Source organism: Saccopteryx bilineata, chromosome 2 (assembly GCF_036850765.1).
Source record: "Saccopteryx bilineata isolate mSacBil1 chromosome 2, mSacBil1_pri_phased_curated, whole genome shotgun sequence".
Lineage (NCBI taxonomy): Eukaryota > Metazoa > Chordata > Mammalia > Chiroptera > Emballonuridae > Saccopteryx > Saccopteryx bilineata.
In genome coordinates this window covers 9,808,501-9,821,515 of record NC_089491.1, presented here as the reverse complement: position 1 = coordinate 9,821,515, position 13,015 = coordinate 9,808,501, and the positions used below count along the sequence as shown (strand labels likewise).

General features: G+C 41.1%; 1 protein-coding gene across 2 annotated transcripts in view; it reads left to right on the top strand.

The window, feature by feature from the left end:
- Positions 1-1,250: 1,250 nt before the first annotated feature.
- Positions 1,251-13,015, top strand: part of PBX3 (PBX homeobox 3) — a 221,505-nt gene continuing 209,740 nt past the window's right edge. Inside the window, exons 1-2 of one of the 2 annotated variants that reach the window (XM_066256205.1) lie at positions 1,251-1,562; positions 2,485-2,558. In XM_066256205.1, coding sequence (XP_066112302.1) covers positions 1,363-1,562; positions 2,485-2,558 — 274 coding nt within the window. In that variant the 5' untranslated portion in view covers positions 1,251-1,362. The remainder of the gene's footprint in view (positions 1,563-2,484; positions 2,559-13,015) is intronic. The other variant, XM_066256206.1, reaches the window with a different exon arrangement.

Sequence of the window (13,015 nt, the reverse complement as noted above, 5' to 3'; positions counted from 1 at the left end):
GGGGCCCCTACTCGCTGCATCCCTGCCTGTGCCCAGGACATTTCGAACGCTCCAATTGGGACAGCCCTTTCTTGCCTCTGTCCCGCCCCATTCGGCTGCGAGCGCGATACGATTGGCCCAGGACAGAAGGCCAGGCTCCCTGAGGGTACCATTTCCTGACGGGAAGAGCGGGAAAGTGTACCTGGCACTGTCCGAGGCGTGAAGCTCACTGGGCTTTGTGGAAGCACATGGTTGGCTTTGGAGCGAGTTGCCCCGTGTCCCATACACAACTCATCGCACCCATGATTGTTAACACTAGGGAGCCGGAGCGGGGCCGAGGTCACGTTTGTGGACATAAACGGCACACCCAGGGGTGCTAGGTTGCCAGCAGGAGTGAAGGTCCGGTGGCGCACTCCCGGGTGCTGGAGATCAGAGGCCAGAAGGGGCGGGCCGAACTATGGGGGCGGAGCCAGCGGCGGCGGCGGGAGGCACAGGACCCAATGAGCGCGAGCACCGCCCCCAGGGGTGGGGCGTGCAGATCGCTCCCCCGCCCTCCCACTCGTCCCTGCCCCTCCCCCCGGGCGCCGGGGCCGCAGTGAGTGAGTGGCACTGGCAGCCTGTCAATCCCTCAGCCCAGCGGCCTTCGAGTCCCGTCCTCGGCGGCTGCTGGCAGGGTGCGTGGCTCCGGCAGTGGCGGCGGCGACTTCTCCCGCCCCATCAATCTGCTGTCCGCCCGGCGTGCGGCCCGCCGGGGCCCTCCATCGGGCTCCGCGCCCCCGCCGCGCCGGCCCGCTCGCTCCCAAACTTTCCTTCTCCGCCCCCCTCGTTTCTCTGGGCCCACCCGCCGGCCTCCTCCTCCGCCGCCGCCCGCCGCCGCCGCTCCCTCCCCCGGGGCCGCCGGGGCTCGGATCCCGCCCGGCCAAGGCGGCGGAGGCGGCGGCGGCGGCCGAGGGAGGGGAGTGCGCAGGCTGGCGCGGGGGGCGGCGTGCGTCCCGGCAACTCGGCCGGCGCTGCGGAGCAAGTTGAGCGGGGCCGCCCGGCGGGGCGCGCGGCGGCGAGGAGGCGGCGCGGCGGCCGCGTGAGGGCAGCGGGCGCCGCTGCCTCCGCCTCCGCCACCGCCGCGGAGCCCGGCGCTTCCGCCCGCCGCTTCTCCTCAGCCTCGGCGGCGGAAGCCGGGGCCGGGAACCCGTCCGTGCCGCTCCAGCCGCGGGCCCCGCCGGCCGGGCCGCCCCCTCCCAGCGCGGGCGGGGAGCGCGCGGCCGCCTCCCCCTCCCCCTCCCCCTCTTTCTTCTCCTCCCTCGCCGCCGCCGCCGCCGCCGCCGCCTCAGCCTTTGCCTCCGCCGCCGCCGCCGCCGCCGCCCGCTCCCGCCCGCGCGCGGCGGGATGGACGATCAATCCAGGATGCTGCAGACTCTGGCCGGGGTGAACCTGGCAGGCCACTCGGTCCAGGGGGGCATGGCCCTGCCGCCTCCCCCGCACGGCCACGAAGGGGCGGACGGCGACGGCAGGAAGCAGGACATCGGTGACATCCTCCACCAGATCATGACCATCACCGACCAGAGCCTGGACGAGGCGCAAGCAAAGTTGGTGTCGTCTCATTAAGCATCTTTTGTGTGTGTGCGGGAGCCGGGGCCCGGGGTAGCGCCCGGGGCCGGGGCCGCAGCCCCGAGCGGGGAACTTTCTCCGAAAAGCAGCACCGGCGCGGGCCTCGGGGGGACCGGCCCGAGCCCCTGGCCGCGGGCGGGAGTCGGCAAAGTTGCTCTTGGGGCTTGGGACGGACTCGGCGCCGCGCGGACCTCGTGGTTTTCTCTTACACCGCTTGGCCCGTTGGCTGCCCGGCCCCCTCGCGTGGATTCAAAGCTCCCGCCCGGACCCCCGTGCGCGCTGCCCCGCGAGGGCCCCGGGCCGCAGCTCGGAGAAGTACAACTTTGTCCCCGGGCCCGGGGCCTGGGGCCCGGCGCCAGCTCCCCTTGGCCGCGGGACGTCCTCGCCGTCCGGGCGGCCCCCTCGCCCGGGGCGCGGGGCGATGGGCGATGGGCGGTTCCCTGGCTGGGCCGGGGGCGGGCGGCCAAGTTCGCGGGGAAGGGAGGGCCGCTTCGCAAACTTTGCCGAACTGTCACCGCTCGCTGGTCGCAGTCGGCCGCCCGGCCGCGCCGCCGCGGCTCCCCCTGCGGGGAACGGACGCCGGAGCTGCTCCGCGCCGTCCCCTCCAGCGGGTCGCCGCCCGCCCCGGTGTCGAGGCTCCCCGCGCGGGTCTGCGCCCTGTGGTCGCCGAGGCTGCTGCCTGCCGGTCAGACGGGTCGCGCTGCGTTCGGGCTGGAGCTTGAGCCGCCGGAGCTTGCCGGCTGTCGCTCACTAGTCAACTGGAGTTTCTTTTGACTTGCCAGGGTTCAGAAGCGCTTTCCAAAGTCGGGGGCCGGAATTAAATCTTGGGTCTAACTTGAAGGCGCCATATTATTCCATAGGTGATGCTCATACCTTTGTGTTTTGCTATTTGCTTTTTAGGAAACATGCCCTGAACTGTCACAGAATGAAACCTGCGCTCTTCAGCGTCCTCTGTGAGATCAAAGAGAAAACAGGTAAGACTCTGCGCCCCGCAGTGGGCCAGGAGACCCCCGAGGTGGGGTCGGAGCTACTCCTTCGACTCCAGTTGAGAGCTGCTGCTTTTGGGCACCGCCATCTTTGATCATTCTCTTCTTCCCACCCCCTGATCTTGAGAAAAAACTGCAATAAATCTGGAGTCGATTTCTCAATTCCATTTCTGATGTAAAATGAAGTGTAGATGCGGACAAGGCTGGGTCTCAGTCCCCAGGCGGCCACCCCTATCTGCAGGCGGGGAGGGGGCCCGGAGCGCCAGCCGCCTTCTCCCGCTCCTTTTTGCCTTGTTTGTATGTCAGTTTTTAAAAGGAGCAACGGGAGACTGGATGCCAGGGACCGAGTCCCTGGGAGAAGCTTCGCCCGAAGTTTGTTTTACTTGGACAGCTTTAAGCATCAGCTCCACAGATATAAGAATAGATGCAATTGAACAGACTTCAGTGGCTTGTTTGAATTAGTGTTTTACTTGGAAAGACTACTTTTAAGAATCGGGGAAGGTTAATAATGATGCTTTTAGGCATATAAATGTATGTCATATATTAATAGTTTTAGTAAATTTTATGCTTGAAGTCATTACATTGTACATATGCTTAATGTATTTTATAAAGTAGAGAAAGGGCCACAGATGCAGATTAAACAATTTTTGAAGTATTTAAGTCAGGGATTATACAAGAAGACAGCTTTTCCGAAGTGATGGAATGAAAACTACAAGTACATATTAGGTAAATTTTTGGCAGTTCATTTTGATTTAATTTTCTTGTTAAACTCTTTTAATTGAAGATATTTGAGTCTTGAGGTAACAGTTATCACTCAAGTGGAATTAGAGATTTAATCTAGATGTTTTAGTATTTGTTTTATCTGCCCTGTACAAGAAACAAGTGCATTAAATAAGCTTTACTGTTGATTTTTAAATTTTTTTGGTGTTTGTTGGCTCTACAGTATTATAAAGTTGCCATTTAAAAAATTTTTTTTTTAAATGTTGAGGCAAAGAAGGGAAAGTTAAAGTCTAGGCTGTAGCGATATTCATATGATATTATTTAAAAGGTTAAATGTAACTGTGTTTAAATTGAGTGTACAAATAATAGCACACTGCATATAATTGTTAATTGGCAGAAGGTACTCTCCTTTTAAACAGATTTTCACCCTGCAATGCTATTCTGATCCTAAAAGTAGTCAAGAATAGATCATGAGTTATTCGTGTCCATTAAAATATATGCTAAAACCATAATCAACAGCAAATATTGAAAGCCTTAAAGAGTATTATTTTACTTCTCATTCACATAATATGCAGTTTCCTAATGTTGAGTGGTTCTGTTAAAGATTTATTTTGTGAACCATAGGCATCTTAAATTGCTAACTTTTACCCTGTGTTGATTTTTACCTCTCTTTAGAAAACATTGTGATTTAAAATGGTAGGTAATTTTTACTGGCTATAAATCTGAAAGTCTTAGTGTAGAAGCCTGAAAGTACGTAATTCTCAGTAAATTATGTTGTTTAATGTCCAAGGATTTTCTTGCTATCAGGTCTCCACTTCAGTTTCTGCTGACAGCTAAGCACTGGGGTATTGACTATGTTGTGAATATTAAGATTGATTCCACTTCATACGGCATTATATTACTGGGGTGAGGGGGTTGATATTTTCCTGTCACCCCTTCTCATAATTTGTATTTTTTTTTCTTTTTTTTGCCTTTTTAAAGTTTTGGCCTAGCCAGCTTCAGAACCAAACCCAGCAAACTGCTTTTCTTGTTTAGACATTTAGAAGGAGGCAGAATTCAATTAGGAAGCATAAGTCCTCTAGTTGCTTATTTGCACAAGACTTAGTTACACCATTCTGAAAGGAAAGTGTAGTCAACCTCATGTCAAAGGTGAGTTACGAAAAAGAAACAAGTCTTTTCAGAGTCTGGGATTACTGGCAGAAAGAGCTTTGGTAGGGCTCTTGCTATTTAAGAAGCAAGAGGTAGCTGACAAAGGAAATTTTTGTGCTTGAAAATTGTTTCTGAGGTTTTCAGTGATAACTTGTAAATTAGGTCCTCTTTTTGTGCTTCGGCCAGCGGATCCAAGTTAGTACGTTATCTCTTCTGTAAAAAGCCAACAGCCGACAGTAAAAGCGGCTGTCTGGGCACAGGCATCTTCCTGCCAGCCTCTCTAAGCTCAAGAGGGATGGGATTTAAGTACCGAATGATTGATGGGGGTGAAGCTCTTTCTCTCCCCTTCTTTTCCTACTATCCATAGCTCCACCTCACTCTCCAAAACTAGGCTGAGAAGGAGACAGGGACACTGGACTCAGAATCCTTGATGTGAAATTAAACAGCTGTGTAGACACGAGTGTTACCAAAGCAAAGAAAGCAGGGCAGCAGATTTCAGGTCCCTCTACCCTCCCATCTGTTCCCACAGTCATGTTTTGGAAACATCATGAACTTATAAAATAATCATTGTAGAATATATGTGTATTGTATAATGCTTTTTCTTTAGATCATTTAATTTGATAATATAGTATCCAAACAATAAGTCTAATCTAGAGAAAGTTTACCTTGTTTGTCATTTATAATAGAAACTGGGAAGATTATGTGATGACTCTATTCTGCATAATGGGCGGGTGGGGGGATAGGTAGTAGGGGGTTGACTAGTGGAGGGGAGAGAAAACTGTCACTTCAGTGGATAATGTCATTTCAGATGTGCTTTGAAAATAAGACAAAACCGTTAAAAAGAAAATTCCATGTGTTTGTAGATTTGCCAGATTTTGAGGTTTCTGATCAGGCAGTGAACATTGCCCGTTCTGTTGCACATGAGGGATTTACTTTGGAAAAAATCTTTTTCTCATCCTACCAAATATGAAAAGGTATTTTTCCTTCTGACAGATAAATGGGTAATTACCACAATTATATTATTTTCTTGTTCAGAGGTAGGCAAAGTATACTTTACTTGAGACACTTGCTTTTTCTTGAAAATAATATTTTTTTGTAAAACTCATACAATTCTTTCGGGGCAGAAAAGTCTATCATTGTTAAATTATGGTATTTATGCATTTTGAAAGCAACTGAAAAGTTACAGGCTTTATAATTGAGATATTAATGCATTTTAAACTACATAAGCAACCAGTAAAATAAATATGTTTAGATCTTCCTTTCGATTTTCTTAGTCTTATTTTACTATCTTATCTCTTATTAAGTATCCCTGTTGCTATGAAGCCTCCTCATTTACATACTTTTTTTGGGGGTTAATTCCCTCATATCTTTTTGGCCACATTAATCTTGACTATTGAAGTACTTTCCTTTGTGAAACACTACCATCCTCACAAATCTTTCTTCCCAAAGCCCTTAATAATGACATTTCAAATGAAGGAAGTGGTTCTTTTTGAGAAAAAAAAAAGTATTTAAATTTTTTTAATGAAAATCCAACATTTTAGTATATAATCTGAATCATATTGTGAAAAAATGTAGTATATTTAAAAAAAAATCAACACTACCTTTTCCTTTCTTTAAATGGTAGGTTAAAAAACTCCACGTTGATAGCTGCCAACCAAACTCTGATTTATTGCCACCACAAACCCTAAATAGCGTTCATTTACTAGTAATGTCTAATGGCATACATGATGGTTTGCCAGATTTGTGGCCTTTGTGAGGCTTATAAGCAGGACTGACTTGGGAAGATCATAAAACTTAATGAACTTCTCTACTGCAAGAGGTGTCCGCAGGGGAAGAGAAAGGCCTGCTTGGCTGGTTGGGCTGGTTGAAGTATTTTTTATGTTTAGGGAGAAGAAGATGACTATTAAAAATGCTTTACACTTAAAGGAACCCTCCATAGAAAGAGCCATAAGAATTTTAGATATCAAAATTGTATCAAGAGTGTAGCTTCTGGGCTTTTATGTGCATTTAGATTATGATTTATATGATTAAACCTTTTATCTTTACTGCTGTAAGTATGACTAGCTTTCAGAGGGATAGGGCAGTATTCTTGGTCAACATTTCTCTATTTAATTTTGACCCTGAATGTTGAGAGATTCATTGGAGTCTTCTTTTTCTGGTCTATTTATTTTTATTTATGCTCCAGTATTAAAATTTGTTCCTTTTTTCTTTATACAGTGTTATGTAATTCTTTAATTTCCAATGGTTTCAAAACCAAATATTCCATCAAGTGAAAATTCAACAAGGTGAAAATTGTTATATGTGGTCTAAATGTTATTGTACATACTCTATACCTCCTTTTCAGTTGCACTTGCAATATTTCCAATATAATTATTATTTTTCCAAAGTTTTAAAAACAAATATACTGTTTCATAGATGATTAATATTGTGTTTTAATGAACTTATTTTCTCATTTTTAAAAATGTTTACTGTGGACAGCTTCAAACATGTTGATAGATGGGAAACTTGAATCCCCGTGAAATTACAACATTTAAAATTTTGTTTCAGTTTTAGACGTGGCTTGTTTACATTAGAAATATTAAATAATTACACTGGAAGAATTACATAGGTGTATCTTGGAAATATCACAAGATATATTTATTACAAATTTTTTTCTTAAAGCAACTTAAAAATATTTTTAATCAATTATTTTTCCTATTTTTGTAAATTTGTATAACTTACTGAAGGTTGTTTCAGGAGGTTTTGAGGGAGCATGTATAGAATGGTGTATTTCTAACTTTATTTTTTCTCTATCATTGTCATAAGATAATACATGCAGAAAATAATATTTGCAAAAAACCTAGAAAAAAAAATCTGCTACCATATTGGTTTAGAATGTCATGATCTAAAGTATCAAGTAAGTATTATCTTAAAAATATAGAGCTGTCTTTCAACCATTTTTCCCCCAGTAGATATATGGTGAACTCTCTTGTCAATACTAACTCTGTGCAAGTAATTCTTTCATGCTTCAGTTTTAGCGGGCTTTATTTTATTACAGATTTGTGTAGTTTTGGTATTTTATTTGGAACTTTACTAAGTTATTATGTAAATTTACATAATTTTATTCCAAGTCAGAATTATATTACAACAGCAAAGGAAGCCCTGACTTGCTCCAAAGAGTACACTGGTTTATCGGCTTTCGTAAAATATATCTGTGTACATTGTTCATACCATGATCTTTTTCCTTTTAATTAATTTTGCTTATACTTTTAGATTTCATTTTGTAAATATTGTAAAAGGCTACTTCCAAAACATTTAAGTTGAACGTCTTATTTTGCTACTTTTTGGTGTCATTGTATAGGATGAAATTACATGAAGTATAACTATAAAGAATTAAAATGTCATTATATGAACCACTCCCTAAATCAGTCATCACTTTATTTTATACTATTGAGGTATCTATTCACAATAAATACTTAACACATCAGCACCAACACATCAATTTAAATAAGGATTTTTTAGACTATTTTTCTATATTTGTGTACATATGAACATCTTTAGATACTTATTTCAATATTGACACTATGAGAATAATGTTTTATTTGATTCCTCAGCAGGCTTGTGTTTTAGCCATTTATCAGTGTGATCAGCATGATTTAGGTAGTAACTAACAAAGCTTGCACACCCCTCCTCCCGTGTTGACCTTTTCAAACATTTGCTCTACTTCAGTAGGCCATTTGAGTCTTTAAGTATGAACAAAGTAAATAATTTACATCACTATGTTGTGTAAATTGGTGAAAGTTTTTCAGATCTGTCTATCAGATCTATCAGATCTTTTACAAAGTTATAGAAGTTAAACAAATTACTGTCACAGCTAGATGACAGTGTCATAGGGGATATTGAAATATCCCCTAATCTTTGTGAGCAATGTATAACAAATAAATTATAAGTAATGCTTGAATGAACTGCTGAAAAAAAAAATAAACCTTTTTATGACTTCAGACACAACATATTTGAAGATAAATTTCATTGATCTTTAACACTTGATTCTAATTCCTTTGTAGACAGAATAGTAACCGGAATTTCTTCCTTATTATTTTTTATGAATATATTCCAAAAATACAGTATATTTGTAGTTTTAGATGTAACAGTAGTTTGCTTTGCTACTAAATTTGATTATATGCCTAGCAAAAAGACTGGTGTGATAGAATGTATTAAGTTGAATCGTTATTTATTTATTTATTTATTTATTTTTTGGACTGCCTATAGCTACAGGAGTGTAACTGATTAGGACTGCAAACAAAAATAATTGTGGATAAAAATTGTTAAAAGTTTTGTACTTTTTGCTTTCTACAAATTAACTGCTTTAAAAATGTTAATCTGTTTTGAACAGTAACCCTTTTGTGTGATCATATTAATGAGAACTTGGTATACATTGTAATCCTTTTAATGCTGATGATTCCTCACAGTGTTTAAACCATTATTTGGGAGACTCAACATATGTTATGGCAAAATGATTTTTTTGTTTTTTTTGCTTTATGTGATACATCAGTTTCCAAAGCATATTTCTTAGGCATCAGAGTCCAGCAGGTGGCTTTTTACATTAAAATATTCATAAATTTTAAAATCTCATAAAATTTTATTTCAAATCCAAATTAACTAATTGAGAATGTCAACATATCCACTGTTTCTATATTAACATTTATAATAGAACAAATGGTTGCATATAGAAATTATCTGCAACATAATCTAAATTAAGATTCTAAACAGGCATTACAGATGCTGGTAACTTTGGCAATCATCATTTTGTTTGGTGCACAGTAGTAAAACAGTGTGCGGTAAAAGTGTTTAGAGAGAGAGGATAAATAAATTGAACAGTTTTGCAATGCAAAGTGGTTTGTGGTGTTTTTGAGGATTTCTTGGCTCTCTCTTAACTGCTATTGTGAGCCTGGAGCAGATTTCCCCATTGCTAATGCCCTAGAAGTATTAATTCACTTTGATATGCTAATTAGAGGGCATTATGCAAGAAATGAGATTAAGTGGCAGCATGAAGCCATTTGCCTGTCAGTAAATTGAGAGCTTTAGCATCAGGAGGAGCTTTGTTTTTTTTTTCTTTTTTTTTTTTTTAAGTTTCTCTTGGTTTTGCATATAAATAAAATTGATTGAAAGGTCTAGAGAAGATTCTAGAACATTGGTGGTTTTTTTCTCCCTCTCATATGATTATTTAAATTTAATGTTATAGGATTTTTCTGAATATTAATGGACTTAATTGGATTTTTCATTCTGCTCTCTCTATATGAAAGTATACTAAGAATTTTGTGTCATCTAATCTTTTATTCGAAAGCCTAATTTCAGCAACATGGCTAGTGAACTGTCATCACTTCATTTCAGACATGTAGACTTGCTTGTGTGCTTGTGCACCATTGCCTTCACCAAAATGAACTTTGCAAGAATATATATTCTTCACTAGGGAAAGAAGGAAGAAGTTGTTGAATTGGGTTTCAGGAAACTATATTAAATGAGCATTAAGACTGACTTCAGTTACCTGAAAGCTGAAACAATTAGAATTAATGGTAAAACCGTGCCATTTACACAACCTGTGGAATTTACATAATGGCATCTGTCTGTTGTGTAAGATTACTGTAATATTTGATTTTCATGTTGAAGTTGAGTATAATACTTGATTCTGATTTTGAAGACATTTATTGGTGTAAGCCAAGATCTTTGTTTTCTTTCTATAAAGCAACTATGGCCCTGGTCAGTGGCTCAGTGGATAGGGCGTCTGCCCAGTGTATAGATGTCCTTTGATTCCCTTCAGGGCACACAGGAGAAGCAACCATCTGCTTCACTCCTTGTCCTTCTCCTGCAGCCTGTGGCTTGATTGGTTCAAGCGTTGGCCAGGCACTGAAGATAGCTCCCTTGGTCTGAGTATATCAGCCTTAGGAGTTAAAAGTAGCTTGATACTTGAGCATCGGGCCAATTGCTGGGTAGATCCCATTTAGGGCACATGTAGGAATCTGCCTCATTATCTCCCCTCCTCTCACCTAAAAAAAAAAAAAACACCCTTTCTTAGGATTCTTGCATTAAAAAACTAAATTCATAGGGGAAAAAAAAAAAAGGACCCAAGTGATTTTCTGCATTTTGTGGGGAAATGTATGAGTGGATACTGTAATAGGAATGGTGGATGGGGAAGAGGGCAGAATTTCTTTGGGCCTGTGAAAAAAAATTAAGGTTTCTTCAAACATGGAACTTCTACCTAATAACCATCCATAGAGGTAGAATTGTACAATCCTGGTCTAACTACAATCTGGTGTGGTGAGTAGGAGCAAGTTTGGATAAAGTGTTCGTCTTGAGGTTTGGTTCTAGTGTCTGAATTCTATCACTGTAGCTGTGACTCTAGACGCAAGAAGCCATAACTTCTCTACAGATCTGTATGGATTATTTAGTTACCCCAGATGCCATGCATGTACACTACTAAGGCTGGCATCTCCTCCGTGTGCATGTGTGGTGTCTGTTAATGTGAATAGGAGTTAGGAATGTGCACACAGAGGGGCTGTGAGAGTCTCTCTTGACACAAAAGTTCTGATTACATTTCTTAGTGAGGACTTAGTAATATATCTACACATTAGCTGCTCTTCTAAATAAAATACTTGGTTACTTTAAATTCTCATTCCCTTCTTAGATTCTCTGAACTAGTTAAATCAATGAACCCTCATTAGTCCTGATTACTTACAAAATATCATTTAAAACATATGAAGTTATTTTTGATTGAAATGGGAACAAAAAGCTTTTGAAATTGCATATTATTATTTTTAACAAAAAGGTTTCTACAGGCTTTGAGGTATACTAATAATAAACCTTGTAAATAGGAATTTATAGAGGAATTATTGGGAGGGACTTCTAAAATTGTTGAGTGACATTTGATGGGGGAAAACTACTGCATTAAAAATATATATATATAGAGAGAGATGTGAAATGACAAGCTTATATATGCATATTATATAGAAACCTTTATTATCCTCTAATGAGAAACCTTTATTATCCTCTAAGTGTCCTCTAATGAGAAAGAACTGACTTCTGGGTAGTCTTACAAGTTTCTTTCTTTTTTACCCCCCTTCTGAAAAAAACAACAACCAGAAAACAACCTAAGGATGGAAGGTAGTTGGAATTCATAGTCAGATATATCATTTTCAACTTGGAATAGGAACTAGAACAGGAAATTGATTTTATATTTATTATGAAAGCAAGAAGTCTGCCACCAACTGACAGCCATTCGTGGTTTAGTTTTGTGATAATTGTTCACAGACATTACTCTGCAATTGGCCCAGATAATTTATAATGTTGATTGGGAATGTTGGTCCATTAAAAGGTATGTGTATAATGAATATCTTTAATTAAACCAAGTAATATAGAAATATTTTATATTTCTTTTACATTGGATCTTGGATCTAGGATTAACTGTCAGTACTGGTAAGAACAAGTTACAATAGATTGTGCAATGATTTCTCTGGCTTCATGGATGTATTTATTACCATTTTTGAACAAATTATACTAACATGAAAAGTTGTGTTTGAAATGATTGTGTGCTAGATAAGGCGATACATTACAGGAATGGTTGAGTTTATGGAGTTTTATGTAGAGGTTTTCTCAGAAATTATAGCACAGGGCTGTCACTATAAAATCCAGTGATACAGTTGGTAATAACATACAGTGAAGGTATTTTTAGATTTTCACTTGTTATTCAAATAAGTGAGAACCCTCCAGTTTTTCTCATCATATTTCTTTGTTGGAATAAGTAGAGAGAAAAAATAAGGAAATTCTTTTAACTGTATGTGGGCTGTGGGTGTATGACTTGTCAGAATTTCTCTTGCTTACCACTTGTTAGAGCAGTGATAGGATATTGAGGGTATTCCTAAGGACTTATTGACTTCTTGGTTCTTGACCTTTTGACTGTGATCAAGTATAGAAACAGATGCCTGTAAATGAAATGCTGGACTCTATAAACATTTATTCTGTCAGTGTACTACATGAACTAATTTTGATTTACCGAAATTTATGACATTTTGTGTTCAATAAAAGAACAACTTCTTCCTTTTAGTATAATCAGTTTAATGTTACTGTTTCTAACACTAAACTAATTAATTCTTTTTTGACTGATTATCATTATGACTTTTTAATTACTATGGTAATGTCACTTTTAAATTTCTAATATTTTATAAAATATTGGCTTGATATCCAGTAGTGTTTTCTAGAACTAAAACATATAATCAGTGTGTATGCTGTGTTTTAACTTGGAAGTTAGGACTTTTAAAGTTTATACTTAGTTGACTCCTGTTTAGTGAGTGAATTATTTTAGAAATGTGAACTGTTTTCTAATTAGGAAAGTAAATGTCAGTATTGTAATTTGAGAAAAAGTATAAGCTGGTTTTATAAAGTTTTCCCTTTTGATTTCAAATGTTAGACATGGTGGCTATGCCATAGAATTCCTGAACCTGTTCATCTTTTTTTTTTTTTTTTTTTTTTCATTTTTCTGAAGCTGGAAACAGGGAGAGACAGTCAGACAGACTCCCGCATGCGCCCGACCGGGATCCACCCGG